The sequence below is a fragment of the Rhinolophus sinicus genome, chromosome 10 (genome assembly GCF_057876585.1).
Source record: "Rhinolophus sinicus isolate RSI-liver-muscle chromosome 10, RSI-T2T, whole genome shotgun sequence".
Lineage (NCBI taxonomy): Eukaryota > Metazoa > Chordata > Mammalia > Chiroptera > Rhinolophidae > Rhinolophus > Rhinolophus sinicus.
The window spans coordinates 15,508,275-15,535,588 of NC_142510.1; the positions used below are offsets into that span (position 1 = coordinate 15,508,275).

At 54.6% G+C, this 27,314-nt stretch overlaps 3 protein-coding genes across 3 annotated transcripts; 2 read left to right on the top strand and 1 right to left on the bottom strand.

The window, feature by feature from the left end:
• Nucleotides 1-5,254: 5,254 nt before the first annotated feature.
• Nucleotides 5,255-8,279, top strand: LOC109435369 (putative serine protease 29). The gene is made up of 6 exons (XM_074322836.2): nucleotides 5,255-5,298; nucleotides 5,393-5,453; nucleotides 5,636-5,816; nucleotides 5,979-6,244; nucleotides 7,592-7,752; nucleotides 7,861-8,279. Exons 2-6 carry the CDS (start codon nucleotides 5,393-5,395, stop codon nucleotides 8,023-8,025), a joined length of 834 nt encoding a protein of 277 aa, XP_074178937.2. The 5' UTR covers nucleotides 5,255-5,298; the 3' UTR covers nucleotides 8,026-8,279.
• Nucleotides 8,280-13,707: 5,428 nt separating this feature from the next.
• LOC141569435 (putative serine protease 29) lies at nucleotides 13,708-15,886 on the top strand. Its single transcript, XM_074322572.2, has 6 exons — nucleotides 13,708-13,741; nucleotides 13,827-13,887; nucleotides 14,095-14,275; nucleotides 14,419-14,684; nucleotides 15,218-15,384; nucleotides 15,463-15,886. Exons 2-6 carry the CDS (start codon nucleotides 13,827-13,829, stop codon nucleotides 15,625-15,627), a joined length of 840 nt encoding a protein of 279 aa, XP_074178673.2. The 5' UTR covers nucleotides 13,708-13,741; the 3' UTR covers nucleotides 15,628-15,886.
• Nucleotides 15,887-25,189: 9,303 nt separating this feature from the next.
• Nucleotides 25,190-27,143, bottom strand: LOC141569440 (tryptase beta-2-like). Its single transcript, XM_074322597.2, has 6 exons — nucleotides 26,879-27,143; nucleotides 26,612-26,672; nucleotides 26,293-26,464; nucleotides 25,922-26,187; nucleotides 25,598-25,761; nucleotides 25,190-25,522 (listed from the first exon to the last, which is right to left on the bottom strand). Exons 2-6 carry the CDS (start codon nucleotides 26,670-26,672, stop codon nucleotides 25,358-25,360), a joined length of 828 nt encoding a protein of 275 aa, XP_074178698.1. The 5' UTR covers nucleotides 26,879-27,143; the 3' UTR covers nucleotides 25,190-25,357.
• Nucleotides 27,144-27,314: the final 171 nt, after the last annotated feature.

The window sequence follows — 27,314 nt, forward strand, 5'->3', positions numbered from 1 at the left end:
TGACGGGTACCTGGAGGGAAACGACCAGTCATTCCTGGGTTTAGTGAAAATAGAACAATAGAGAATGTCGTGTTTAAATCAAGAAATATAAGGAATAGAATAAAAAGGTAATTAAAGGAAAAGGAAGAGGTAATTTAAAACAAATAAAAGAAACACATGGAATAGATAATAAGGAGACGAAAGGGTTGCAAAGCTAAAAGTTAGTTCCTTAAATCTATTAAACAGGCAAAGCTCTGGCAAAATTAATTAGGCAGGAAAAAAGATGCACCAATAATATTAGTAAAAAAGCGGTGAACATAAGTACAGACAGAGCAGAGACTTGTAAAAATTGGAAGAGATCAGTATGAACAACTATATTAAACGAATGTGTCATCAGATGAAATGGACAATTTTTAGGCGAGTATAACTCAGGTAAACTGATTTTGGAAGAAAAAGGAAATGCGACTAGCTCTATAATCATTAAATACCTGCATGTGGGGGGTTAAAAATCTACCCAGAAATAAAATACAAAATAAAACACCAGTCCCGCATGGCTTCATGGGAGAATTAGTCTAAGGCTTCAAGGACCAGATGATCTTCCAGAGAATAAAAGAGGCAAACTCCCTGGCACATTTTGTCAGGTAAGTATAACCTGGATAATAAAACTGGACACAGAGAATAAAGAAAATTTTCAGGCAAATTTCAATGATGAAGAGAGAGGTTCAAAGATCCAAACTAAGCACTAACAAGTCAGCTCCAATGGTGTATAAAATAATTACGAAAAAAAAAAGAAAAAAAAAAAAAACCTGAGAGAGTCTAAACCAGGATGGTTTAACCCCGGAAAAACCTACTGGTACAATTTACCACATTAACAGACAGGGGTTGGCGAGCAACCATGGGATAATCTCAATAGATAACAAAAGAGCATTTGATCCTTTTGGTTGATAAACTCAACTATCATTCATGATAAAACTCTTAGCAAACTTGGACCGAAGGGGACTTCCTAAATTAGATAAGATGCATCTCCCAAAGCCCACAGCAAACATCCTGCTTAACGGTGAATGCCGGAAGCTCCTCCTCTGAGTGAGTGATGGACAGGAAGGTTCCAAACAGGGCAGGCGACCCCAGACAGCACACAGTGAACAGAAATGCTCAAAAGCCATAAGGATTAGAAAAGAAGAAACGAGAACAGAATACCCAAGACCATCTACGGACAACGTTAGAACCTAATGTCGTGCAGCGTTGGAAAGATCAATGTCGAGTTCAGTATGCTGAAAATCAACAGGGCTTCTAGATACTGGCAGTGACCAGTTAGAAGAGTAATCAATAAGACAGAATTCTCAATAACAACTATAAATCACCTAGCAAGGAATCTAACAAAACATGTACAAGACTTTACAGAGGAAATTATCCCATTGACCTAAAGGACATAAGGTCTAAATGAAAGTGAACAGATATATCGTGACCATGGATAGAAAGACCCAGCCTCACGTCTTGCAAATTCATAGCCATGCCAATAGAAATACTAACTAGATTTTTCGGGAAACACGACAAGCTAATTTTTAAGTTTTGATGGCAGGTTTGTGGGAGTAAAAAGTTCTCATTGAACTATTTTGCTTTGATTAAAAAGAGAACGAACCATGGGTTCCAAGACACAATTGTATTTGACATGAAAATCCTTGAGTGAAATATAGTTTGTTGACACAAAAACTTCGAGAATCAAAGCGTTAGACTGGCAGTATTTAGTATCCCCTTCCTCCCCTCGCCCCCTCCTCTCAGTGTTTTCTGTTTTAACATCTAATTTTAAGACGAATAAGATCAAGTTGCCTTCTGGACAAAAAGTTCTTGGTCATGAGCCAAAAGAACAAAATTCTTTATAAAGCTTCAATGTGTCTGGTTGCTTGTAAAAAAAAAAAGAAAAAGTCCTCTTAAATGTTAATGAATTAAGAGTAAGGAGTGTCTGCAATAAGTAAATTCTAACTGAGGTTATAATATCTAATCTCAAGGTTGTGTGAATCTCATCAAAACATTTTTCTTTTTTTAAAAATTTATTGGGGTGACAATTGTTAGTAAAATTACATAGATTTCAGGTGTACAATTCTGTATTACATCATCTATAAATACCATTGTGTGTTCACCACCCAGAGTCAGTTCTCCTTCCATCACCATATATTTGATCCCCCTTACCCTCATCTCCCACCCCCACCCCCCTTACCCTCTGGTAACCACTAAAGTCTTGTCTGTGTCTATGAGTTTCTGTTTCTCATTTGTAAAACATTTTTCAACAATTGTATTTGTTCCAGTGTTTATTGAAGAAAAATGCTTTTGTTCACTTAAAGTTAGAAACAGTATGTGTCATCGGAAATCAAATGGATCCACTAACTTACTCAGTGCCCCCCAACACTTCATCATGAAAACTTTCAGAGATGGGAAAATTGAAAGAAGTTTACAATGAGTTCCTTGCATCCAACCACCTAGACTCATCAGGTAATATTTTCAAAACACTTTTAAATGAGATATGATTCACATACCATAAAATTTCACCCTTTGAAAGTGCACAATTCAGTGGGTTTTAGTATGTTCATAAATAAAGTTGTACAACCATCACCTTTATCTAGTTCCAGAGCATTTTTGTCACCCTCAAAAGAGACCCCTGCTCATGAGCCCCCACCCCTCCCATTCCCTCTTCCCTCAGCCCCTGACAACCACGGATCCACTTTCAGTCTCCATGGATTTGCCTGTTCTGGACATTTCACATAAACAGAATCATACACTACGTATGTGTCCTTCTGTGTCTGGCTTCTTTCACTGAACATAATGTTTACAGAGAACATTTTACCTTATAAATTTCCTTGCTTAAATCCTCCCAGGTCCTGAGCATTCTGGTGGTTTGGAAGGTCCCGCTTTGGGAACATGCCCCCCCTAACAGGTGTTTGCCAGTCCCCCTCCTCCATCTGCTTCTGTCCCACAACAACTTATTGAAATGTCTCATTTGCAGACACTCCCTCCTGCTGTCTCTGCCGTTTGCTGCCATGTCTTTGGGTCCAGGAAAGAGAAGCTCTAGAGGTGCTGGCCATTCCATCACAGGTGCCCAGGGGCACAGCCGGGACTTGGGAGAAGGTACCCGCAGAGACACACCCATGTGTGAGTGTCCCCCTCCCAACAAAGACGCCGTGGGCACCTCAACTCCCTATTGCTCTCTGCCGTCCCCCCAACTTCCAGGCATCCTTTCCCCGGGAAACTCAGTTTCAGACGGTGAGCGGTGCCAATGTTCTGGCGACTTTGCTCCTCTAGCTTCCCAACAGCTGTGTGAGCTCCCGTAACAAAGTGCCCCACCCTGGTGGCTCCAACAACAGAGATGGATTCTCACAGTCTGGAGGTCAGAAGTCTGAAATCCAGGTGTGGGAGGGGTCGGTTTCTTCCGGAGGCTCTGCCTGTCTCCCAGCTTCTGGTGGTGGCTGGAAACCCTTGGTGTTCCTTGGCTTGTGGCCATATCAGTCCTGTCCCTGTCCTTTTCCTCTTCTGTGTCCCTGTGTTCGAATCTCCCTCTTTTTCCTTTTAAGGATACCCCGTCATTGGATGTAGGTTCCACCCGAAATTTAGGACTGTCTTCTGTCAAGAGCCTCAACTTAATTATATCTGTAAAGACCCTATTTCTCAATAAGGCCACACTCACAGGTACCAAGGGTTAGGATGTGGACATCTTCTGGGGGACACCATTCAACCCACCACCTTGCTAATCCCTCCTGGGTTTATTTCTCTTTCTCTTTCAGTTGTACGTCCCACCGAGCCCTTTTGGCGAGAACTCACAGCCGGTCAGCTTCCCCAAGCTTCTCCCGACGAAAACACCCTATTTACCCAGACCTCACATCTGACTCCACGTTGTCACAGAGTAAAACATAAAGAAGAATGTAAACTCTATTCACCCCATGAGAATGACTGTCCCAGCCTCTGCAGGACAAGCTCAGGACACCCCCAACCTGGACCTCACCTGAGTCCAGAGCTCCCCCCGTCTTCCTACGTCTCTGGCAGCCCCCAGCCACCCTCTGCAGACATCAAGGCTCCCAGGATACCCCAGGTCCCACATTAGGGCAACGGCATCCGTGATTACTCTGGATGGGCTCTGCTCTTGGGCTGACAAGGATTTTGTCCTAACTGGCTGCCGTCCTGCCTTCCTGGGACACCCCAGCTGCCTGCCCATCAGGCTATCGAGGGCAGGAGGTCTGGTCTGGGGGCTGGGCATGTTCTGCACCCAGCCTCTGACGCACTGCCCCCACCACACCGCATTCTCCATGTTCCCGTGTGTGCCTCCAGAAGCTTCTCTCCTCTCCACGCAGGGTGGGTGCATCGCAGCAGGTCTAGATCCCGCCTGTTTCCACCCTCAAGGAATCCTGTGTCCTCACGGAGAGAGTTCTACAGTCCCCTCCACCCCCAGATGGGACTGTTGCCTGGAAATCAATGCAGGAGCCACATGGTAGATGGGCCGGCGGGGCTTGACTCTCCTGGGATGTGGTTCCCAGCTGCCATCAGACTGTGGACTTTCTCCCTGCATGCAATCAGAGTTTAGTATATAATTGAAAGGGATTTCTGGAATCAAGTCCAGAGACTCTGCAGCATGGGTGAACTCCCCTCTGTGGGTTCCCTGTGCCCTGGCTCTAAGCTGCCTGTGACGGTCCCACGGAGGACAGCGTGAGTGCCAGGCCTATCCCTTGGGGAGAAGGGGGGAGATGGCAGGGATCAGTTATGAGACAATCTGTCTGGATGCTGAGGTCTGCCTGGCTCCTTGGCCTCCTTGGACTGGCCACCAGAATGGTTGTGATGGCAGTGTGTTTGTTCCTAAGCTGGGGATGTTTCAATCTGGGCACTGTGGACATGTGAGTCAGATGAGTCTGGGCTGTGGGGGCTGCCTTGGGCATCGCAATAGATTTAGCAGCATCCCTGGCCTCCAGCCAAGAGATGCTGGAAGAGCCTCAGAGTCTAACACCCAAAAATGTCTCCAGACCTGGCACAATGGCCCCAGGTTGAGACACGCTGGTCTGCGTGGGAATCCAGCTGGCCTGTTGTGTTTCTCCCAGAAGCTGCTGTGGGCCCAGCCGTGGGGATGGAAGAGTCTAGAAGTGGGGCCAAGATTCTGACGGCCACCCTGGCACCATTCCCCCCACTCCTGCGGCAAGGGGGTGGGGGTGGGGTTGGGGTGGGGGTGGGGTCACGCCTAAACCCGCCCACTTCCTTCTAAAGAAAGATAAAAGGGTCTGAGGGAGGGCCAGGGAGGAGAGCTAAGAATCCGTCCACGGTGAGGAAGCCGACTAACGACTGACGGTCTGATACCTAAGACATATTTCCTGGGATCCCGGAGTCCTGGTCCGGCTCTTCTCACCCCAACCCTGTGCTCTCCTCCCCCCCTCCCCCACAGATGCTGTGGCTGCTGTTCCTGACCCTCCCCTGCTTGGGGGGCTCCATGCCCATGACCACAGGTGACTCCTACCCCCATGCAACACCTGCCCTGTCCCAGGACCCCTGTCCCTGTCCCCAGGCCAGCTGACCCTCCAGGACTGACGGAAGAATGGGGAGGTGACCTGTGAGAAAGGCCTGGGAAGCACCCAGGCCGTGCAGGACGGCATGGCCTTATCCCTCACCCCTCACGTTGCCTCCCCAGCACCTGACCCTGAGAATGAGCTGGTGGGCATCGTCGGGGGCCACAGTGCCCCCCAGGGGAAGTGGCCGTGGCAGGTCAGCCTGAGGATCTACGCTTATCGCTGGGCCTCCTGGGCACACATCTGCGGGGGCTCCCTCATCCACCCCCAGTGGGTGCTGACAGCTGCCCACTGCATTTCCCGGTGAGTCCCTCACTCTGCGGACCCCCTATTGGGTGGAGGTGGACACGGGCAAAAACAGAGATGGTGAGGGGGCAGAGTTGGGGTGGATTTGAGTTCTAGACTTGCGGGCAGGGGCTGCCCAGACCAAGCCCCCTCTGAGGGGCCAAAGTCTGCCTCCCCCAGAAAGGACGCCGACCCCTCAGCCTACCGGATCCACGCCGGGAACGTGTATCTCTACGGGGGCAAGGCACTGCTCAACGTGAGCCGCGTCATCGTCCACCCCAAATACGTCAGTGCCTTCCTGGGCTATGACCTGGCCCTGCTGAAGCTGGCCACACCCTTGAGAGCGTCCAAAAGCATCCGGTCGGTCACCCTGCCGTCTCAGTCTGTGAATTTCGGCACGGAGGACGAGTGCTGGCTTACTGGCTGGGGCATGGAGTCAGTCCTCGGTGAGATTGCCTGGTGGGGGGTGTCCTGGACACGTGCAGGGAAAGTTCCAAATCCTTCCCTTTCCTTCCTATTTCCCGGGGGTTGAGGGAAGACGGTTATGGTTCAGAAGAGCGGAAATCAATGGGGAAGAAAAGGAACCTCCTTTGTAGGTGTGGGTGGGCACGTGGCCTTTCAGCCTGGCGTGGGCCCTCGGACTCTCTGATTTTCGTTTTGCGCGAGGGACCCTGAGCTTCAGAGGTCAAAGATATTGGCCAGATCCAACGGTCAGCTGTGGTCAGGATCAGCCCAGTGGCCCCGGACCTGAAGCTGTTGCTCTCTCTCTCTCACACCATAGTCTCTGATTTTTAATTTTTTTTTGTGGGGGGGGGGCAATCTGGTTGTGGTTTTCAAATGGGGGAAATAATGTTTCCTCATATGTTCTTGGGACTTTCAGGCCATAGGCGTTATGGTGCCTGGTGTATCAGTGGCCTGGGGCCACCGTAAGAGAGGACCTCAAATGGGGGCACTTAAAACAACAGGAGCCGGGACATCCGGATGCTCAGTGGTTAGGGCGTGTGCGCTTAACACCAAGGTCGCCGGTTCGATCCCCACATGGGCCACTGTGACCTGCGCCCTCCACAACTAGATTGAGACAACTGCTTAACTTGGAGCTGATGGGTCCTGGAAAAACACACTTAAAAATAAATAAAAGTTAAAAAACAAACAAAAAACACAGGCATTTATCCTCTCAGTTTGGAGGCCAGAGGTCCAAGAACAAGGTATCAGCAGGGCTGGTTCATTCTGGAGGCTGTAGGGGTCGGTCCTTCCTGCCTTTCTCAGTTTCTGGAGGATCCTGCTGTCTCCTGGCTCGTGGATGCACCCCTCCCATCTCTGTCTGCTTCTGTCCTCATATGTCATCTCTGTGTCTGTGTCTCCACTCTCCCTCTCCTTCCTTTTATGAGGACACCAGCCATTGGATTTAGGGCCTGTCCTAAATCCAAGATGGCCTCATCTTAACGCGACTCTACTTGCACGTAAGGTCACCTTCTGAAGTTCAGGATGGGCATGAGTTTTGGGGGGACGCTTTCAACCGTGTACAGCCAGGATGTCTGTTTATGGAATCCAAGCTCATTTATCACAGCAGGAGGGGTCTGTATGGATGGCCTGTGGTCACACCCCACCCAGGACAGATGGGGAAACTGAGGCTCAGGCTGGTTCCAGGTCAGAGTGGCTGAGGCCCTCGCCTTGCCATCCAGGGCACCTCTCTGTCTGCCCAGTGTGGATGGTGGGCTTGCCGGTGATGCTGGGTGGTCTGTGGCGTGGGGGACAGCCTGCCCGGCTTCCTGACCCCTCTGCTTCCACCCCAGAGCCACTGGGCCCCCCGTACCGCCTGCAGCAGGTGCAAATCCCACTGGAAGAGGATGAGGAGTGTGAGCAGGCCTACGGGAAGTACCTGCACAGAGACAACAGAAAGATCATCCCAGAGGACATGCTGTGCGCTGGCTCCCTGGGCCGGGGCCCCTGCATGGTGAGATGCTGAGGCCAGTCCTGCCCCGGGGGCCTCCTCCTGGCTCTGGCCTGCTGCGGTTGGGCCCCTGGGCCCCTGACATGCTCTGTGACGGTCCCCTTTCCACAGGGAGACTCCGGGGGCCCCCTGATGTGCAAGATGAGAGGCACCTGGATCCAGGTCGGCGTGGTCAGCTGGGGCATCGGTTGCTCCAGGTTTGATCTGCCTGCTGTCTTCACAAACGTCCAGAAACACGTGCCCTGGATCCAGCAGCAAATCCGGAGGCACGGGTGAACCTCAGGCTGGGGCTGGGGCCAGGGCCGGGCTGCGGGTCAGTGGAGCCTGGGGCTTCTCCAGCCACATCACATCCCCAGTGTGGAGCTGCCCCTCCCACACTTCCTCCCCTCCCTTCCCCAAGCTTCAGCCCCCCCGTCTCCTGCCCTTCTAGTGGTCCCATCCTTTCCTGCCAGTGGGGAGAGGCAGGAGGGCCCTAAGGGGGTTGGGGTGCTGTGTACTGCTTTTGTCTCATTAAACTGTCTGGTAAACAGGTCGGTGGTCTGGGTGGTCTTTGAGGGGGGTGTGGCTGCAGAGCCGGTGGACCCAGCTCTCTGGTTTGGAATCCTGTAGCGCTGTGGGGAGGAGGCTTAGGCTCAGCTATGGGGAGGATGGATGGATGAGGTGGTCATAGATTCTTCCCCAACCCTGGGCCACTTACCCCTATCCCCTCCCATGTGCAGCAGACCCCGTCACCAAGTGAGGGTGTCGGTGGATTCAGTCATTCTCAGGATTGCATTCATTCATTCCACTAACGTCAGTGATGCCACATCCTGGGTTATAGGGGAATAACCTTTGCCTCTGATCACAGGGTCTGGAGGGGAGGTAGATATACATCAAAGATTTGAAATGTATTGTGGAAGGGCCATATCATAGAGAGACATACAAAGTCCACAAAAGAACCTGGTGGGCGGGTGCCAGCCGGGAGAGGTGCCCTGAGTGAAAGCTGAAGAAGTCCTTAGAATTTATGCGTTATCGGACTTTTTATGGTAAACTTGCATTGTGCACACAAAATGGACAATAAAGCTATTTTCACTGCAAGGAAAGAACAGTAATGATATGAGACTCCTTCTATCAGGAGGGGCTTATCCAAACCTCCTAGGCTGAAGCTTTGTCCCCAGTGCCCCTGAGGGATTCAGGTGGGCCCCAGAAAGGTGTCCCACACCTGGAAAAATTCTCCCCCATGGTTGTGATCCACGCCCCTCCCCTCAGCTCTGGAGTGAGGGCTGGATGCCCCGAAAGAAGATGGAACACGTGGGGGCTGGCACTTCCAACAGCTCTTGCTGTCCTGGGGCCAGAGGAACAGGGCTGTGGCTGGTCCAGCCTTGCGCTGGGGACAGGGGTTCCAGCTTCTCCCATTATGTAGGCTGCTTTGAGATATTTTCCCCTCTCCTGCAGCCAAACTTCCTTAGCCATCCTGGCTTCCCCCCACTTTGTGAAAATGTAGACAAGCCCTGACCACATAAAACCAACCAACATTGGTAACCTTGGGGACACAATCAGAAAGAACCAGAATGCATTTCGACAATAGTGTGAGATGGCCCTTTGGGGGTGAGTTTCTTGGGAGGCTCAGAAGAAGAGCAGCAAGGTTGCTTGCCACAAATTTAAACGTAATCAGCAGAAGTGCAGCGTTGTAATAACCATTTTCTAAAGCAATTTTCTAAGGAGACAGGGTTGGGGCGGGGGGAGTAAAGAAAACCTCATCATGGCGGAAGAAGATGGTTGAAAGATAAAAGCACGGGATTGTTTAATAGCATCCTGTTCCACTTCTACTAGTCAGCGTGGGTCTGGTTTTGTCACTGGGAGCCCTGACTGACACAGAGAGAAGCAGAAGTGTCTATTCATAGACAGTGATTTTCCACGTCCAGAGAGTCTACCAACAAGTTACTAGAACTAATCCGAGAGGCAAACTTGCTGGAGACAAAATGCACAGCAAGTGGTCACATTTCTCTCACCAGCCACAAAATGGACAGTGTCATTTTTAAAAGATGACATTCACAACAGCCACAAAACTATATAAGGGTACGCGGGGGTAAATTAGCGAATGTTGGGTAAGATCTTTATGTGAGAAATGTAAAGTGTAACAAAGTTCGTACAAAGTAGCCCAAATTAACGGAGCAAGTGTACAATGATTATGGGAAGAAAATGCAATGTTGGATAATTCTCCCTTAATTCATCTACAAATCCAATGCAGTTTTGATCACTAACTCAAGGGTTTCGCAGAGGTTGAAGAGCTGACCCTAAGACCTAGGAAAGAACAAATGACCAAGTCTAGCCAATACATTTTGAAGAGGAAGAATAAGGGGAGATTCCAGAATATGAAGATTCAATCAAAAAGCTGGAGTAACTGAGTCAAGGGCAGACAAGAGAATGGGGTGGATGCGCGAGCTGGAAACACGTTGGTGTTCACACGTAGAAACTGGGTCTTGTGTCTTGGTGGGAGATACCTCCTATGCCCAGAGGGCTCTGGGGTTTCACTGTGTGTCCGTGAATGTGTGTGTTGTGCTGGGGTGCCCAGCCCCTCCCTCAGTTCCACACGTGAAAGCTTGGAGTCTCTGGGTCCCTCAGTTGACCACCCCCCACCAGAGGTCCATGGCTGTATGTAGCCACCTCTGGACACCGAGGGGTCCAGCAGAGAAGCTCCACTTCCCACTCAGCCTCTATTCCGTCTTATTCAGGTTATGGAACAGGCATATTATACAGACTCACACCAATTTAGTCAACTTGGCATACAAAATATTAACATAGCAACTTTATCTTTTTTTGTCTCTTTTAATTACCAAGGTAGGGACTCAGCCATCAGTCACTGCTTTAATTCCCAGACCCAGCACTCACGCCAGCCCAATCAGCTGGTTACACCTCAGTTTCCTTGGCTGGAAAAGGGGGGTAAGAGCTGTGTCTTTCCTGCATTGAAGTAAGTGAATTAATGAGTGATTGAGTGAATGGATGGATGAGTGAGCAACTCTGAGGGTACATGGACAAGTCAGATAATGGCTGGCTGGATGGAGGAGGGATGGATAGATGGACAGATGGGTGGATGGATGAACGGATGGATGGATAGAGGCATAGATGATGTAGGAGAGATGGATGGATGGATGGAGGAAGGGAAGGAGTGAGGGAGGGATGGATGGATGGATGGACAGATGGATGAATGGACAGCTGGATGTAGGAGAGATGGATGGGTGGGTGGACGAAGGGAGGGACGGACAGATCACAGTGGCTCACTGGTCCCAGCTTGAGTATCATTTTGGGCTCAGAAACAGCTGACGGAGCATTGTTGACAATTAGGTGGGACAAATATATCTGCAAGAATGTTTATCCTGACATTATTATCACAGCAAATAACTGGAAACTCCCGAGTGTCTGTCGGAGAATTGGTTAAATAAGTGACCCAAAATTCATACAGCTGAATGCAGTGCAGCACCATTAAAAATGGTGAATTTCTCTGCAGACGGGCAGTGGTGAAGGGACCTGTGTGCACAGACCCCTCTTATGAATGTGTGTGTGAGAAGGGGGCAGGGAACCGTGGGTGGCCACATGGTTACTGCTAGGAGGGAATTATGGAGAATTTCTACTTTTAATTTTTTTTTTGTAGCCCGAATCTTGGACATTATTTTAATAATAATAATTAAAAAAACTACTTTCATGTGGGTAGAAGAGAAAGTTTTCTGGTTTTTAAAGCTACATCAAAGTGGGTTTTAAGCCACTCACAGAAGAACTGTATATAAGTGGCAGCATCTCAATGGCTCCATCAAGATGGCCTTGGGAATCTGGTCCCTTGCCCCAGGTAGGTGGCTGTCCTAGTCATGAGGAAGGGTCTGCATGAGCAGCAGGGGGGCCCAGTGCATTGGGGGACTGGCAGCCGGAAGTGGAGCAGCAGCAGATGGCATATGAGGCGGAGAAGAGGCGATCTCGTGCAAAAGCGAGATTCTTTGTGGGGACTTCCAGAAACACGTGGGGAGGAACTGCCATGTTGTGCCAAAGAATTGGGCCAACGCCAGCAAGCTTGTGGTTACTTCTAATGTGGTTCATTTGTTCCCAAAGACTGGGTTATGGTTGGGGCCCTGGAAGAAACAAGGTGGTCAAAGACCTTCTTCCTCCCTCCAGGTCCCACGGCCTCGGACTCTCTGTACCCTGAATTCTCAAACATCAGCACCCATGCTCCGTCTCTCAGGCCAGTCTCTCACCCAACCTGGTGAAAAAAGGGCTCTTGCAACACCAGCCCTGGCAGCCACATCCTTTACCTAACGAATTCCTTAACCCGCATCCTGGCCGCAGGCCTGGACTTGACCTCTCATTGGCCAGTCCCTCTGGCCCCAGTCCTGATGGTTGCATGACTCCCACACGCAGCCCCCAGCCCTTCCTCTGACCCCATCACTGAGTTTTCATGGGGGTCCAGTCCTGACCCTATCAAGGCGACCAGCTATCCTGTCCCCAGGCCCGGTTGCTTAACAGCCAACACAGGACCATCAGGGAGCAACGGTCTGAGGTTGGTCCCTCCTAGATAAGGGACCCCAGGCCCCACGGTGGACAGATAGCAGGACACCAGGTGTTTCTCTCATGTAGCTGGCACTCATTCATGCCACGGACATCAGTCCCCATGCCGTGGTGTCTCTCTCAGATGTGGACACCAGGCCAGAGGCAGGAGGGTAACTGCCCATCGGCCTTGACTCTGAGTCTGTAAGAGGCGGGGCATCTGCCTGCCCTCTGGGCCACTCCTGGAGGCCGTTTCCCCTTGGCGAGCCCACGTCCTCCTTCTTCTCTTCCCAGAAGCTGGAAGCAAAGCTCTCTCCATCCCCCTGTCCTCGCTGGAGGTGACTCTAGGTCAGTCCAGGTGTGCTGTCTTCCCTGTCACCTTCCTCTGGTACTGAGGCATGGCGGACCCAGGTTCTGGCACCGACAATTGTAGAAGTGGCTCTGAGCCGGGTGCTCAGGGAACAAGGAGCCCTGAGCAGCTTCAGCAATCGCCTTCCCGCGTTGCTGTTGGGGACAGCACGGCACAGCGTGTTCTTGACAATTAGGAGAGGGGCCCCAGGGCAGGCGTCGTGGAGGCCTGAGGGTTCCAGCGAAGGAGGAAGCGATCTGCGGTCTCAGAGTGGGGATACTGGGGTGGGGGCTGGTGGATGGGGAACCTCGGGACCCCTCCCCATGAGGGGAAGGGCCCCCTGGGCCCCATTGCAGTAAACTGCACCTGCCGAGACTGGCCAGGCCGGCACTGTCTACATTGGCTGCAAGCGGGCGGAGGGAAGACCTGGACCTGTCATGGGCTCCAGCATGTCTGCTGCTCGGATTCAGGTTCGCCAGGGGTAAGCCCTGGGCCCTGAGTGCCTGGCACCATGGCCAGCATGGGCCTCCCGGGCCTCAGTCACCCAGGTGGGCGATGAGAAATGTGGCCTCTGCTTTGCTGAAGTTCCACTCCTTCCATAAGGAAGTGAGGACCCCTCTCCAGAGACTGCATGAGCTGGGGTGGGGGGCGGTTCTGGTTGCTGAGAGCCCCTGTGGAGGCTGGGGGTAGAAGCGACATCCTCTCGGTGATGCCAACAGTGTCGCCACAGGCTCGAGGCGCTGGGGAGGTTGGTGACTTGTGTTCAAAGCTGGGAGGTAAGGAAAGGTGCCACAGTGGCTCCTGGTTCTGAGCGTTAGCTCCAAGTAGGGGTGCAGTCCAGCCTGCCTTCCCCAAGGGCAGTTGGCTCTTATGTGAGTTCCGGCCCTGTCTTCTCCCTTCCAACTCCTGCCCTGCCTGGGATCCACGTGGCTCAGGGCCTGCCAAGCCTCAGGAACCCAAGAGAAGGGGTGGTGGTGGGGCCATGGGGGGGCGCTCTCTGACCCCAAACTGCCCTTCCTTCCCACTCCACCCTCAGTGGAGGCTGACCAAGCTGCCTGCCCACTTCCTGTGGCCCAGAAATAAAAGGGACTCAGGAGACAGGGCGGCAGAAAGCCTTGGAGTCCTGGCAAGGTAAGGGTGCTGCCCGTCAAGACACCAGCAGATGGCTCCCGGCCTCTCCATCCCTGAGTCCCAGCTCCCCTCTCTGCCCCTACAGATGCTGTGGCTGCTGTTTCTGACCCTCTTGCTCTTGGGGAGCTCCATCGCTGGGACCCCAGGTGAGTCCTGACCCCAGGTGATCACCTCCATTCTGCAGAAACTCCTGTGACCCTGTCTCTAGGATCCAGCCCTTGGGTGGAGGGTTCGCTACCCACCTGTGCATGGCCAGCTCCTTCTGCAGCTCTGGGAAGGCCCAAGGGGGGCGGCAGGGCTGAGCACCGGGAGCCAGGGTGTGGTCTCCCCGACCCCTCACATTGCCTCCCCAGCACCTGACCCTGAGAATGAGCTGGTGGGCATCGTCGGGGGCCACAGTGCCCCCCAGGGGAAGTGGCCGTGGCAGGTCAGCCTGAGGATCTACGTTTATCACTGGGCCTCCTGGACACACATCTGCGGGGGCTCCCTCATCCACCCCCAGTGGGTGCTGACAGCTGCCCACTGCATTTCCCGGTGAGTCCCTCTGGCTGCTGTCCAGTTTGGGTGGGACGTGTAGGGGAGCCAGGAGGCGTGGAGACTCAAGGTGGGATTCTGCCTGGAATTGCTGGGCCCTGGCCTGAGCAGGACCCACCTCTATGGCTTCCTTCTGACCCCAGGAAGGACGCCGACCCGTCAGCCTACCGGATCCACGCCGGGAACGTGTATCTCTACGGGGGCAAGGCACTGCTCAACGTGAGCCGCATCATCGTCCACCCCAAATACGTCACTGCCTTCCTGGGCTATGACCTGGCCCTGCTGCAGCTATCCAAAGCCGTGGACAACACTGCTTACGTCAGGCCGGTCCGCCTGCCCTCCGCCTCTCTTGACATCACCCCAGAGCACCAGTGCTGGGTGACTGGCTGGGGTGCTATCAGCATGCACCGTACGTCTGCGGCGGGGTGACCAAAACCCATGACCCTGAGGGCTCATGGCGGGCAGGTGGGTGGTCGCAGCTTCCAGAAAGGGAAGAGCTGGGGTGCCCAACACGGTGGCACCTCTGTGTCACCTTCCCACAGCCCTGTATGCTCCACATGGGAGATTAGACAACTGAGGCCTGAGGTTCCACGACTTGCTGAGGGCGAGGCTGAGCTCAGAACTCAGTATATGGTGGAAAAATGCTTGTTCTTATTCTTCCTTAAGATACATTTGGAAAAAACAGAAAAACTTACCTCTCCATTTCCTTTCTGGTCCTTCTAAGTAAAGACAGAACCTGTTGGTCAGGTCCTAGGAATTTAGAGGTAGATGGGGCCCTCCTGCATCCTGGGGTCCCTACAGCTGCATCCCAGCAGGGGAGCTGAGGTTCACAGACATGCCAGGGGGAGAGGCCCCGCCGCCCGCTGCACCCAACACTGGGCCTGCTCAGGGGGTGGGCAGGTGAGGTCACGCTGTCAGACTGTGGTCTCTTCTCTTCCTCAGAGTCTCTGCCTCCGCCCTACCGTCTGCAGCAGGTGAATGTGCAGGTGGTGGAAAACGAGGTCTGCAACCAGCACTACCACAAGGCCTCCGGGCACGTCTCTGATGACAGCACTCTTATCCAGCCTGACATGCTGTGCGCCGGAAGTGAGGGCCAGGACTCCTGCTACGTGAGTCCCATCCCGTCTCTGTCCCCACCTGGCCTTGGCTGCCCAACGGCCATGCTCAACTCCCCTCTCCTTCCTCAGGGTGACTCCGGTGGCCCTCTGGTCTGCAGGGTGAGCGGCTCCTGGAGTTTGGTGGGAATAGTCAGCTGGGGCTACGGCTGTGCCCTGCGCGACATTCCTGGGGTCTACACGCGCGTCACGACCTACGTGCCCTGGATCACAAAGCAAATCGGGACGTGCCTCTGAGTGGCCTCTCTGGCGTCCACCTCGGTCAGCCCCGAGGAGCGGGCATCTTCCTCCTGCCAGGTGCTGACGGCTTCAGCCTCTGCCCACTCTCCTTGGCTCCAGCCCCACCTTCCCTTCTGGCCTTCTCAGCATCCAGGACTCCTTGACTGCTGGGGGATGCAGCAGGAAGATGCTGGGGAAGTGACAGGGTGAGCGGCCCCAGAAGCCCGAGATTGCCTCCCTGTACCGTGTGCACCTGATTAAAGAGCTTGAAGAGTGACCAGAGTGGGACCAGTCTTTGTGGGGTGGGCTGACCATGGGCAATGTGGCTTTCTGGAAGGAGGGGGTCCCCAAGCTGGATATGCAGAGGGCTGAGCTGGGGCCAGCGCCCTTCTGGGGCGTGAAAGGAGAGAGGCAGGGCTGAGTGGCAGCTCCACTCTGGGGCCACAGCCCCTCGCTCTGTCCTCTGGTACTGGAGTTCACCATGCGATGCTGTAGGTGGTTCCAAAGGCAATTTATCTAAGTCCCAGGATGAAACCAACCCATCCATCCATCCTTCCAGCCATTCATCCATCTTTCTCCGTGAGGCAGGGTCCATTCTCTAAATGAACCAGTTGTCATGGGAAAAAGTGCTTATGACACATCACTGAAACGCTCACATCCAAATACCTCCGTGGCTGGGAGAAAGAGAGGGGGGTGACTGCTAATGTGGATAGGAACCCCCCTATTTCGGGGGGATAGAAAAACCCCAGAGCCAGATGAGCTCATTGTTTCACACCACTGTGAATGTTCTAAATGATACTGAATTGTACACTTACAATGATGACAGTAGTAAATTTTATGTTATGTGTATTTTACCATATGTACCAAAAAAAAAGTCCTTGGCACACGTTGGCTGCATTTAAAGGGCAGCCCTGGCCAGAGTCAACAGGGGAGCCGTTCCAGGGTTAGGCGGCTCCTGGAACATCCTGGAACCTCCCAGCCCTCCTCCTCCATGTCTGCTTCACACCTGGACGAGGCAGATACATTAGGCGACACGTAGCCTGGGATTCTGGCCTCAGTTCCCACCCAGTTCCCTGAGAGCTGACCCTGTGGCCTGCCCTCTCTCGGGTAGCTTGTCCCTGAGCCTGCTGAAGAGATGGAGGCTGGGCTGGGAGCCCCTCTGGCCAGAGCCCAGGTCTCAGGCATCACGATGCCCTGGTGAGAGGGGCAGCAGGAGAGAGCTGGCCAGAGGGAACAGTCTCCAGGGGACGAAGCGAGGGGTGCCTGGGGCAGTGGCTCCTGCTCGAGGGACTCTAGCCACTTCCTGGTGAAGGGGACAGGGCTCAGGCTTGATGGGAGCTAAACCCAGACCAAGGGAGATTTCCCCAGCTCCCCAGGGGTGAGGAGCCAAGTGAGGAGTCGGGACTGGAGGGGGCAGTCCTGGGCTAGATGGGATCTCAGCCTAGGGCCTTGGCCAGACAGGGCTCTCAGCCAGCGGCGGGGCATGGGACTGGGTGAGGCTGACCTTATCTGCAGCCTGGACGGGCAATGAGGGAATAAAGAATGTTCTAGGCACATCAAAAATCAAGCAATCAAGGTGGCTGGCTGCCAGTATCAGAAAACCCCAGACCCCCAAAACCCATCCATCTGCTTGACCTCCACACCCTGACTGACATCCCTGTGTCGGCTTCCGGTTCTCCAGGAGTCCGTGGCTTCCTTCCCCACCCCCATGCCTCTGGGACCTCCAGAGGACAGGGACCAGGTGGGGGGCCAACGGAGAAGACCCAGGTGCAGCTCCAACTCAGGCGACATTACCCCAGAGTCAGATGGCACAAAGGTGCAAGGAGAACCTGGAGTCCCTGCTGGGCCCTCGGCAGATGTCTCTCCCAGTTTGGGGGGGTCTTTGGAGGGCAGGAGGGGCAGGCCTCTACCTTCCCACCTGCCCTGGACTATTGCAGTCATTCCTGGGACTGGGGTGATGGGGCCCTCCACCAGGAGAGGTCACAGGGACGGAGCCAGCTCTGAGCCTACGTGTGGGGTGGCAGCCAGGTTCGTGCTTTCTCCAGCATCCCTGGTCTTTCTAGCAGGGGAGACCCTAGCGAGGTCACCCAGTGTGGGCAGCCACAACACTTCCTAGCTGCAGCCATGGCTGTGGGAAAAGGCTTGGAAGGGTCATTCCTGCTGCCCTGGTTGCTGGGGCTCCACCCCCGTCTGCCCTTCTCAACCGGCAGATGTGGCTCCCTCTGCAGCCCCTTGTCCTTCTCCTCCTGGGAGAATCCCGAGGCCAAGGTGTCAGGCTGCCCTCGAACCAGGGCCCCCCCTGCTGGGCACAGTCCATGGCCCCTCTGAGGTGGGGACACAAGTGTTTGGCCACACCCCTCCCCCACTCCAAGGTCTGTCCTGGGTCCTCAAATCATTCTAGCTCCTTTCTGCCCAGCTCTGTCCCCCCAGGAGACAGGTCTGCAGGGATCACATCTAATGCAATCTGTTCTTAGAGTTTTGCAATGTCACACGCGTGTGCCCTTTTATAACTTTCAAAGTCCTTCACCCTGTGCCAACTCAGGAGGAACCCACGACCCAGAGCTAGAAACTGAGGCAACCTAACACCCCGCTACAGGCCAGAAACCACACTCAAGGCTTTCCCGTGTTTCGTGCATGTAAACTCGCTCATGGGAGGGAAATCACACCTACTAGTGAAAGTTAGCCTTGTTCTCCAGCCCAAGAGCCACCAGTCACGCATGGGGCCACTTACATCAAAATCATTAACATTAAATAAGATTAAAAATTTAGCTCCTCAGTTGCACAAGCACAGTTCAAGTCCTCAATGGCCGCACGAGGCCTGTGGCTACTGCCCTGGACAGCAGGCACGGAGGACACCCCCTCATCAGAGAAAGTTCCACTGGGCAGCACTGTTTGTGATAGACTCTAGAGGTGGGGGTGGGAGGAGAGCCTCCCTTTCCAGGCCCCCCCTCCGGGTCCATTTTCAGAGTGGGGCCTTGCTGGGCTGGCCCAGTGACCCTCTCTCTGGCCATCCCCTCTGGTCTCTCTACCCATGAGCGGCTTCAATCAGAGGCCCACATCATTGGGGGCACGGTGGCATCCCCCCCGGCAGTGGCTTTGCAGATCAGCCTCAGAGAGTAGGGCCAGCAGGTATATGGAGGCAGCCGTCAGTGGGAGCAGACCACTGCCCACTGCCTGTCCAGGTGAGACCTGCTTCCCACACTCCGGGAGGCTGTGGGCTGTGAAATTCCCAGGGCTGCTAGATGGGGAAGAGAGTGGGTACCCCTGGCAAAGCCCCAAGCCCCACAGGACTCAATGGCCTTTACAACCCCAGCAGGTGGCTCAAGTTTCTAAGGGCTGAGGTCACTCCAGCACCTAGTTCTCTCCTCAGGAATTTGCCTCAGACACTGGCCATTGTCTTCAAACCAGGAAAGAAAATGAATTTTAATTACTTGATAATACTTAGAAGGAGGAATGTCTTTCCAACGTCTTTTGTGGTAGTTAAATATGCATAACAAAATTTACCCTCTCAACCATTTTTAAGTGTATGGTTCAGTGGTATTAAATATATTCACACTGTTAGGCAACCATGGGGATGGATATCCCCAGAACTCTTTTCATTTTGTAAAACTGAAACTCTATATCCATTAAACACTAACTCCCCATTCTTCCTGCCCCCAGGCACCGTTCTACTTCCTGTCTCTGTGAATTTGATGACTCTAGGGAACCTCACATAAGTGGAATCACACAGTATTGTCCTCAAGGTTTATCCATGTTGGAGCAGGTGTCAGAATTTCCTTCCTTTTTTATGGCTGAATTGTATTCCATTGTATGGATGGACCATAGTTTGCCTATTTAGCTGTCAGTGGACACTTAGGTTGTTTCCACCTTTTGACTCTTAGGGACAAAGTTGCTATAAACATTGTGTACATGAAAGTAGAAAAGTTTTGAAGAGCAAAAAGCTCTTTGAGAGAACGATCCAAGATGGCGAAGTAGATACACACTGTGAACATATTCAAATTACAACTAAATTATAGAACAATCAACCTGGAGAACCAACCACCTGAAGTCTAGCTGAACAGAAGTTTTATAACTAAGGATATAAAAAAGAGGCCACGTTGAGACCAGTAAGAGGGGCAGTGATGTGAAACGGGCTGACCCCAAACGTCCATGTGGCAGATGAAAATCGGGGGGGATTTCTCAGCCAAGGAGGTTCCCCACAGAGGAGCAAGGAACCCCAGCCTCACACCAGGCTCCCCATACTGGAGTGCCGGGAAAGGAGCCCCCACAACATCTGTCTGTGAAAAACAGTAGTGTTTCAGAGCATCCAGGTGGGACAGAAGGATGCAGGAAACCCAGACATTCTCTTAAAGAGTCCACGGAGGAACTCACCCTGGACTCCGGTGGAGGGACGGTGACTCTGGGGACTGTCACGCAGGGTGTCATGTGGGGTCTCTGGTCCCGTTCCCCACATCAGAATGCAGGACATGGTGAGGCCAAAAAGGAACACCCACGGAGCCATAGAAAGGGGAGTCACATCACTATATTCTCAATGGCGGCTGGGTTGGAGACACAGGGAGCAGGAGCCACACGATCTGCAACCTGGCGTCTGCTTCTCTGACAACCAACCTCACTTGCCAACTGCAATCCACAATCTGCAATCCGCGCTTGCCAGCTCAGCCACGGCAGTTATATCAGTGGCCAATGGTTAATCGGTAACAGTTTATGGCCAACTAGCCACAGCTGATGACCATCTACTACCCAAGCCAGCACCTTTCCATGTGAGGCCGAGAGCCTGGAAACTGCACTCCTGGCTCTGTCCCCACAGGACACTGGAGTCACATGTGGAGAGACTGAGTTCTCTTTGGGGTGAGGACTGGAGGACAGTCCCCATTCTCCCTGTGTGGAGGCCTCCGTGCAGCCGGCAGGCAGGCGCCATCTTTCCCGTGTTGAGCCCGCCCCCTACGCTTATGGCCAAATCTGAATCTGATTGGCCTGGTGAGCTCCTCAGCTTAATGGGCCGCTGAACCTTACCGGAGCTGTCAACCCACAGCAGGAGGCAGCAGGCCTCGGTGTGTCCTGGCTTTTTGCGGAGCTACTCCAGGCCCAGTACTGGATGCAGCCATCTTCAGTTTGCAGCATGGACTCTCCCCCACACCTCCAAGTCTAGGACAAGCAGCGACAAACCGTGGATTGCTTTGAAGCTCCTACCAGATAGTCCCCCACCAGTCACAGGCAGTGGCTGACCTGGGCTTGCACTGGAGCCCCTCCCAGCAGGCCCCAGAACCAACATACTTGGAGGTTGGCTTCAGACCACAGCAAGGTACTGCCCCATTAGCCCACACAAAGGGTGGTCTCAACAGGCACCAGAGCCCGCTGGGGAGAATCCCCCCATGTGGTAAGCCCAGCAGCATAGCAGCCTGTGAGCTGTGGATGTGGCCTAACCCCACAGCCAGTCAGCCTAAGGGTCATTCCTACCCATTGATGTGCCAATAGCAATCAAGGCTCAAATATAACAGGAGGGCACACACAACTCATATAAGGGACATCCCGGCTCAGGTGACCAGGGAGACTGTGCCAGGACCCCACAGTGTACCTACTGCATAAGGTTACCCAGCAAGAGACATGGCAGATCTACCTATTATATAGAAACAAACAGAGAGGCAGCCAAAACGAAGACACAAAGAAATATGTCCCAAATGAAACAACAGGAGAAAACTCCAGAAAAAAACACACACAAAACTAAACAAAATGGAGGCAAGCAACTTACCAGAGACAGACTTCAAAACACTGGTTATAAGGATGCTAAAAGAACTTAGCGAGAACTTCAACAAAGAGACAGCAAGCATAAAAAATGACATAGAACCCATGAAAAAGAATCAGTCAGAGTGAAGAACACAATAACTGACATGAAGAATGCACTAGAAGGAATCACCAGCAGACTAGATGAAGCAGAGGATGGAATCAGCAATTTGGAAGACATGGTAGCAGAAAACACCCAATCAGAACAGCAGAAGGAAAAAGAATTAAAAACAAAACAAAACAAAACAACACTGAAAACTGAGGATAGTTTAAGAGACCTCTGGCCTTGCCTGGTTCCTGCTTCCCTGAGGGCATTTTTTGCTGGGTGCCCAGCTGGGAAGACATCAGCCAGAATGGTGGGTGAGGGGCTGGGGGCTGGGGCTGGAGCAGAAGGCGCTGCCAGGATGCATGAGTCACCCCAGCCTTCTGTCTGCCCCTTACTCCACCTCCACAGGCCTGGCCTAGCATTGTCCTTCGTGGGACAGGCACCTGCCTCCCTGTCTACATGATATGAACTGCCCCGCCTCAGGGAGGGAACCCTCAGGCCCCTGCTGCTCCTGGCCGGCTCCCAGAGAGCAGGCGAAACACGCAGCTTTATTGTGGTATAACTTGAATATGCACGTAATTCAATTTCACCAATTTTAATCCCACTGTTCGAGTTGGACAAATACAGTCACGTAACCACCACTAGTCAAATTATACAACATTCCATCATCCCTTTGCAGTTAATCCCCACCCCACACCCCAGCTGGGGAGGGGACAGGAAAGACCCAGGAGTGAGGGAGGGAGCATGGAGGGAAGCTGAGGGCCAGGTTCCACTGGCAGGCCCCACCTGTTCCTTCTGCGCACCTCGAAGGAAGGGCTTATCACCTCTATTTGCCCCACGTGGACCCTACAGCCCAGGCAGTGAATGGCCGGCTCAGGGGCACACAGTCAGATCACAGCAGGGAAGTCCCGACACCGGGCGTCCTGGCTGCAAACCTGAGGCTTTTCTCCTCACCCGGGAAAGGACGATGGTCAGTGCTATTCCATCCAGGAAGCCCTCCCTACTTCCTATGGGTACATGGCCCCTCTTGCCCTCTGGGAGCCCAGTCTTGGGGCTTCCTCAGGAGGGTCCCAGCTCAAGGCCCAGACTGAACACGGCACAGACAGCTTAGGCCCCGTGACAAGACTCTCCCTAGTGTCCCTGTCCCCACACCCGACCCTGGGTCCTGAGGTCTCCACAGCAGATCAGATGATGAGCACAGCACCGGCCGTCCAGCCCACAGCAGACGTTCCTAACCGTCCTCTGGTCAGGGCCAGATGACCAAGCTGATTAGGGGCCTCCGGGAAGCATGGGGCTTTCCTGCCCCCCAGCTCCAGCTCCCGGCCCAGCTCCAAATCAGACACTGAGTGGGAGGGTCTCGCTAGGGCACGGATACTCTCTTAGGTGGAGGGAAACTGAGGCACAAAGTGTTTGCCTGATGATCCACCAGGACACAGCTTCTCAGGGCACGGACTTAACGCTTTCCCTGCAGCACCTGGCCCAGGGCCTCGGCTCAAGTATGTGTGGCATGTTTGACCTGATGATGAATGGGTGACAGTGGCACCGCTGCTGTGTGGGGCTGTGCTGAACCCATGATAGGCACACACCCAGGAAGATGCTCCTGGAGGAAGGGGGGCATGCCCCCATCAGTCCAGCTCAGGGGACTGGGGTCCCAGCACCCCTCCCAGGCACCAGGAGGCCTGATGGCACCCAGTGCTGGGGCGAGATGGGGAGGGTCTGAAGGGACCAACGTCCTCTGCCTCCTGCACCCCATGTCCTTTCTTCAGGTCCCCACAGAAGATTTCAGGGCCCTCCCCTGTCTCAACTCGATTCACCTCCAGCTTGGGAACCCCAACTCCCCATCTGCACCCCATCATGCAGTTCCCTGCAGGTCCCTCGTCACCTTCAAGATTCCAGGCCTGCTCTCCAAGCAAGAAACTCCAAACACCATCCATGTGGTCCCCTCAACCACTGTGACTTGGACTCATTTCTGTCCCCATTTGACAGGAGAGCAAACAGGCACAGGGAAGGGGCATTATGCCCTGGAGTGTCCCCCTCTCCTGGCCCTGGGGGGTCTCCCGCAGCCCAGCGAGCATGGGCCTGCGGGCCTGCATGGCAGCCGCCCCTGGGAGGACCCCTGCAGCACAGGGAGGGCTGACCCCTCACAGCCCCACTGGCCAGCGGAAGGCCAGCTTGAACCCCCGATAAGCCAACGCTCACTTTTATCTGTCACTTACCACTGGGCTGAGCTGGCTGAGTTTCTCTGGATCTGGGGCCAGATAAGATCCCCTCCCCACTCCCCCTCTCCTCACATCCCCTCTGGTCTGCAGGTCTCAGCCCCGGGCCTCCACCTGGCCACCTTCCTTCCTTCCACCAGCCCCACCCACAGGAGCCCTGTGGCATCTCACCCTTCAGTGTTCCCCCAGCATGACCTGCACCTAGAAAAGTCTAGATGTGCTTATCAGGGTAGCCATCCAGGGAGGTCGCCCCAACGACCACAGCGGCAACCCTGAGAGGGTGGGACGGGCCCAAGGGAGGAAGGAGGGAGGGTTCCAGTCCATCTGTCTTTCACGCTCGCTGCAGGACGGGCATGTATTACGGCTGCAGTGAAATAAAGATGAAAGGAAACCCACCATGGTTTCCACAGCAGCGAGGGCGCAGGAAGAGTGGGGGCAGAGGCCCTTCCCACTAGGATCCCCAAAGTCTGCACCACGGGCAGCAGAGCTGCGGGCTATGGGAATCTGTGCTCAGGACACAACCTGAAATGCCCAGCAGACTGACTCAGAAAACCACCCGGGTTGTTGCCGTGAGCAGTGACAGGGAACCGTGCCCAATGACTGCCACACAAAAGAGGGTAGAAACCTCGAACGTGGGGCCTGGGGACACTATCCCTGATATTGAAGGTGGACAGCTGTCCCCTGTCCCGCCATGGGCGAGGGCCCCAATTGTCAAGGGGACTCCCAAATCAAAAATGATTAAAATGATAATTAAAAATTTAATGAGAGGCCCCCCCCCCCCCCCGCCTACCAGAATGGTGGATTGGACGTGACGTGGCACCACCCCCATTGCTAAGCACATCTGGCACCTAGGAAATGGATCGTGGTGGAACCCAGGCCTCTGCAGTCCCTCACTGGCACATGCCGCAGACATTCGGGCTGTGTGCACAGGAATGGCTGGGCCACCTGGTCCTAAGACCTCGTCTGGGGACACCCCAAGTCCCCTGTGGCAGCCTGGACACTGTTCTCCACCTGGGAGCTGACACCGCTGTGAGAAATGGGGACCTCGCTACACACAGCCCGGGGAGACCGTAACCAGATGGTGTGGAGTGAAACGCCAGGCTCAAAGTGTTACCATCCGTCAGGCACAGAAAGGGGACAATGAGGCAGACACACTATTTCCACGTGCACGTGCCTGTGTGGCCTGACAGAGGCAGAGGACAGTGCTGTGGAGGGAGGAGAGGAGGGGGCTGCGTGGTGGGGACCCGGGGTGTGGGCAACGAGGCTGTGTATCGTGACCCCGTTGCTGGGCATCTGGGCACCCCTAGAATCATCTTTTAAATGGACTGTGTTGATTTCTGTGTCCAAAGTACATGTGGCCGCTCACCAAAGAGACACAGCCCTGGGCACCAGGCCCTGGGGAGGGGGCCATCCTCATAGCAACACCTGGTGCTCAGGGCAAGGGGCCCCACAGTGACACTGGCTGTGCCCAGCTGCCCTGGATGCCCTTCCCTGTGCCTCCGTGATGCCCACAATCAGATGCACGGCCCCAGCCACGTGTTCTCCATGCTCTTTAATGAGGCTCAGTGTCTGCGCTGGAGCGGCAGGGCTCAGGCAGGGGACAGGGAAGGTGAGAGAAGGTCACCACGTGGGCAGGAAGCAGTAGTGTGGGGGCAGGAGGGGGCTGGCTTCTCTGCAGACCCAGGTGGCAGCCCCAGGGACAGGCTCAGGGCTCCTTGGGGACATACTGATGGATCCAGTCCAGGTAGTAGGTGACACGGGTGTAGACACCAGGTCTGTTGGGTTGGCCACAGCCATCGCCCCAGCTGACCACGCCCGCCTGCAGCCAGGTGCCGTTGACCTTGCAAACCAGGGGCCCTCCAGAGTCGCCCTAGGGAGGAGAGGGGTCAGCAGTGGCTCCCGAGGCCAGGGCTGGTGGGGGCTCAGGGGGAGGTCATGGGCCCACCTGGCAGGAATCCTTCTTCCTACTTCCTGCGCACATCATGTCATCACGGATAATCTGGATGTTGTCGCCTGTGTGCAGGCCAATGTGGTAGTTTGTGTCACAAATGCTGTTTTCTACAATGGGGACCTTCACCTGCTTCAGAGGGAACGGCGGTGGGAGCCTTACTGTGGGGTGAGAGGAGAGCACGCAGCGTCAGGGGGAGGCCATTGCTGCCCTCAGCCGGCTGTCAGGATACCATCCCCCGTGGGAACCCCAGAGCTGGGTCATGGGTGTTACTGGTCCCAGCTCCCCCGAGCACTCCAGCTGTCCCTCACGCCTGTTTACCTCCCTCGGACACATCACCCCAGCCTGTCACCCAGCACGGGGTCCCCGAGGGGAAGGTCTCCGAGGTAGGGGGCAGAGCGATTGTGTGGATGTGGCTGCAGATGTCCACGGGGTCCACGAGCTCCAGCAGGGCGATGTCTGCCCCAGTCTGAGCTGCGTAGTAGTTGGGGTGGGGAATAATCCGGCTGACAGGCAGCAGCTTGTCGTGGTAATAGAGGTGCTGCTCCCGCAGCTGCACCCTCAGGAATCTGGGATCTACAATGTCCCTGGAGAGAAGGGGCACCTACTCAGGTGGCTGAGCAGCCTCCTGACACCCGGGAGCTTGGGTGGAGTCCCAGGCCCACCCCACCCACCAGGCCCTGGACACTCACCGTCCAATGCAGTGCGCGGCGGTCAGCACCCACTGGGGGTGGATGAGGGAGCCCCCACAGAAGTGCTTCCAATACTGATGTGGCAATCTCAGGCTCACCTGCCACGGCCACTTGTTCTCAGGGGCCTCCTGCCCCCCAACGATGCCCGCTCGCTCCAGGGCCTGGCCTGGGGCTGGGGCAAGAAGCAACCTCAGGACAGGGCACAGCCTGGCCCCAGTGCCCACACAACTCTGGGCTTCTGGGAACCCACCCACCCATGTGGGGCCTGTGCGATGTGGGGTGAGGGGCAGGGCCAGGGCCAGTCGTGGTCAGGACTCACCAGGGGCCGCGTGGACAAGGCTTAGCAGGAGGGGCAGCGCCAGCAGCAGCAGATTCAGCATCTGGAAGGGGCGAGAGGCCCACATGACCTGGCTGGGGGCTGGGCCAGGCTGGGGTCTGCAGGGGGTGGGGTGCAGATGGAGTCGGGGACCCCAGGATCAGGGCTCAGTCCAGGCCTGGGGCCTGAGGTCTTGCTGCTCCACATGTGAGGGCCAGCTGCTCGCTGCACAGTGACACCCAGGTGTGCGGGCCTGGTTAGGGTGCTTACCTTGGCTGGTCCCTGTTGCCATTGCCCAGCCGTTCTCCCTCCCCATTTATCCTTCCAGACCAGGACGGGGTCAGAGGAGGGGCGCTCCCTCCTCCAATCCAGAGAGGAGGAAATGGGTGTCAGGCCCAGGGCCCTGCTACCCTCGCCCCTGATGGCAGACCCGCTTCCTCGGGGAGTCCGACAACGTCCATCCCGGGTGTTATCTGACTTCTGCTGACCACAGTGGTGCTTGTTATCTTGGATCTGAGTGCCATCCGCTAGGGCCAGGCAGATGGAAGTGACAGTGAGATAACAAGCAGCCAGTGCTAGCTCCCCTTGGGCACTCCCCCCACCAGGCCCCACCACCCCTGGCCCCTGACCTCCACAGCCAGGGCTGACCACTGTCCCTGCCTGTCCATCCACCCCACCTCCTCACTCTCCCCCCTGGGCCTCTTGC

Bases quoted from the DNA above. Each gene is read 5' to 3' on its own strand.
- LOC109435369 (XM_074322836.2), top strand. From the start codon at position 5,393: ATGCTGTGGCTGCTGTTCCTGACCCTCCCCTGCTTGGGGGGCTCCATG. The intron at 5,454-5,635 runs GTGACTCCTACC...TTGCCTCCCCAG, and splicing joins CTCCATGCCCATGACCACAG to CACCTGACCCTGAGAATGAG. The intron at 7,753-7,860 runs GTGAGATGCTGA...CCCTTTCCACAG, and splicing joins TGGGCCGGGGCCCCTGCATG to GGAGACTCCGGGGGCCCCCT.
- LOC141569435 (XM_074322572.2), top strand. From the start codon at position 13,827: ATGCTGTGGCTGCTGTTTCTGACCCTCTTGCTCTTGGGGAGCTCCATC. The intron at 14,276-14,418 runs GTGAGTCCCTCT...TTCTGACCCCAG, and splicing joins GCTGCCCACTGCATTTCCCG to GAAGGACGCCGACCCGTCAG. The intron at 15,385-15,462 runs GTGAGTCCCATC...CTCCTTCCTCAG, and splicing joins AGGGCCAGGACTCCTGCTAC to GGTGACTCCGGTGGCCCTCT.
- LOC141569440 (XM_074322597.2), bottom strand. From the start codon at position 26,672: ATGCTGAATCTGCTGCTGCTGGCGCTGCCCCTCCTGCTAAGCCTTGTC. The intron at 26,465-26,611 runs GTGAGTCCTGAC...TTCTTGCCCCAG, and splicing joins CCTTGTCCACGCGGCCCCTG to CCCCAGGCCAGGCCCTGGAG. The intron at 26,188-26,292 runs GTGAGTGTCCAG...CCTTCTCTCCAG, and splicing joins GCCGCGCACTGCATTGGACG to GGACATTGTAGATCCCAGAT.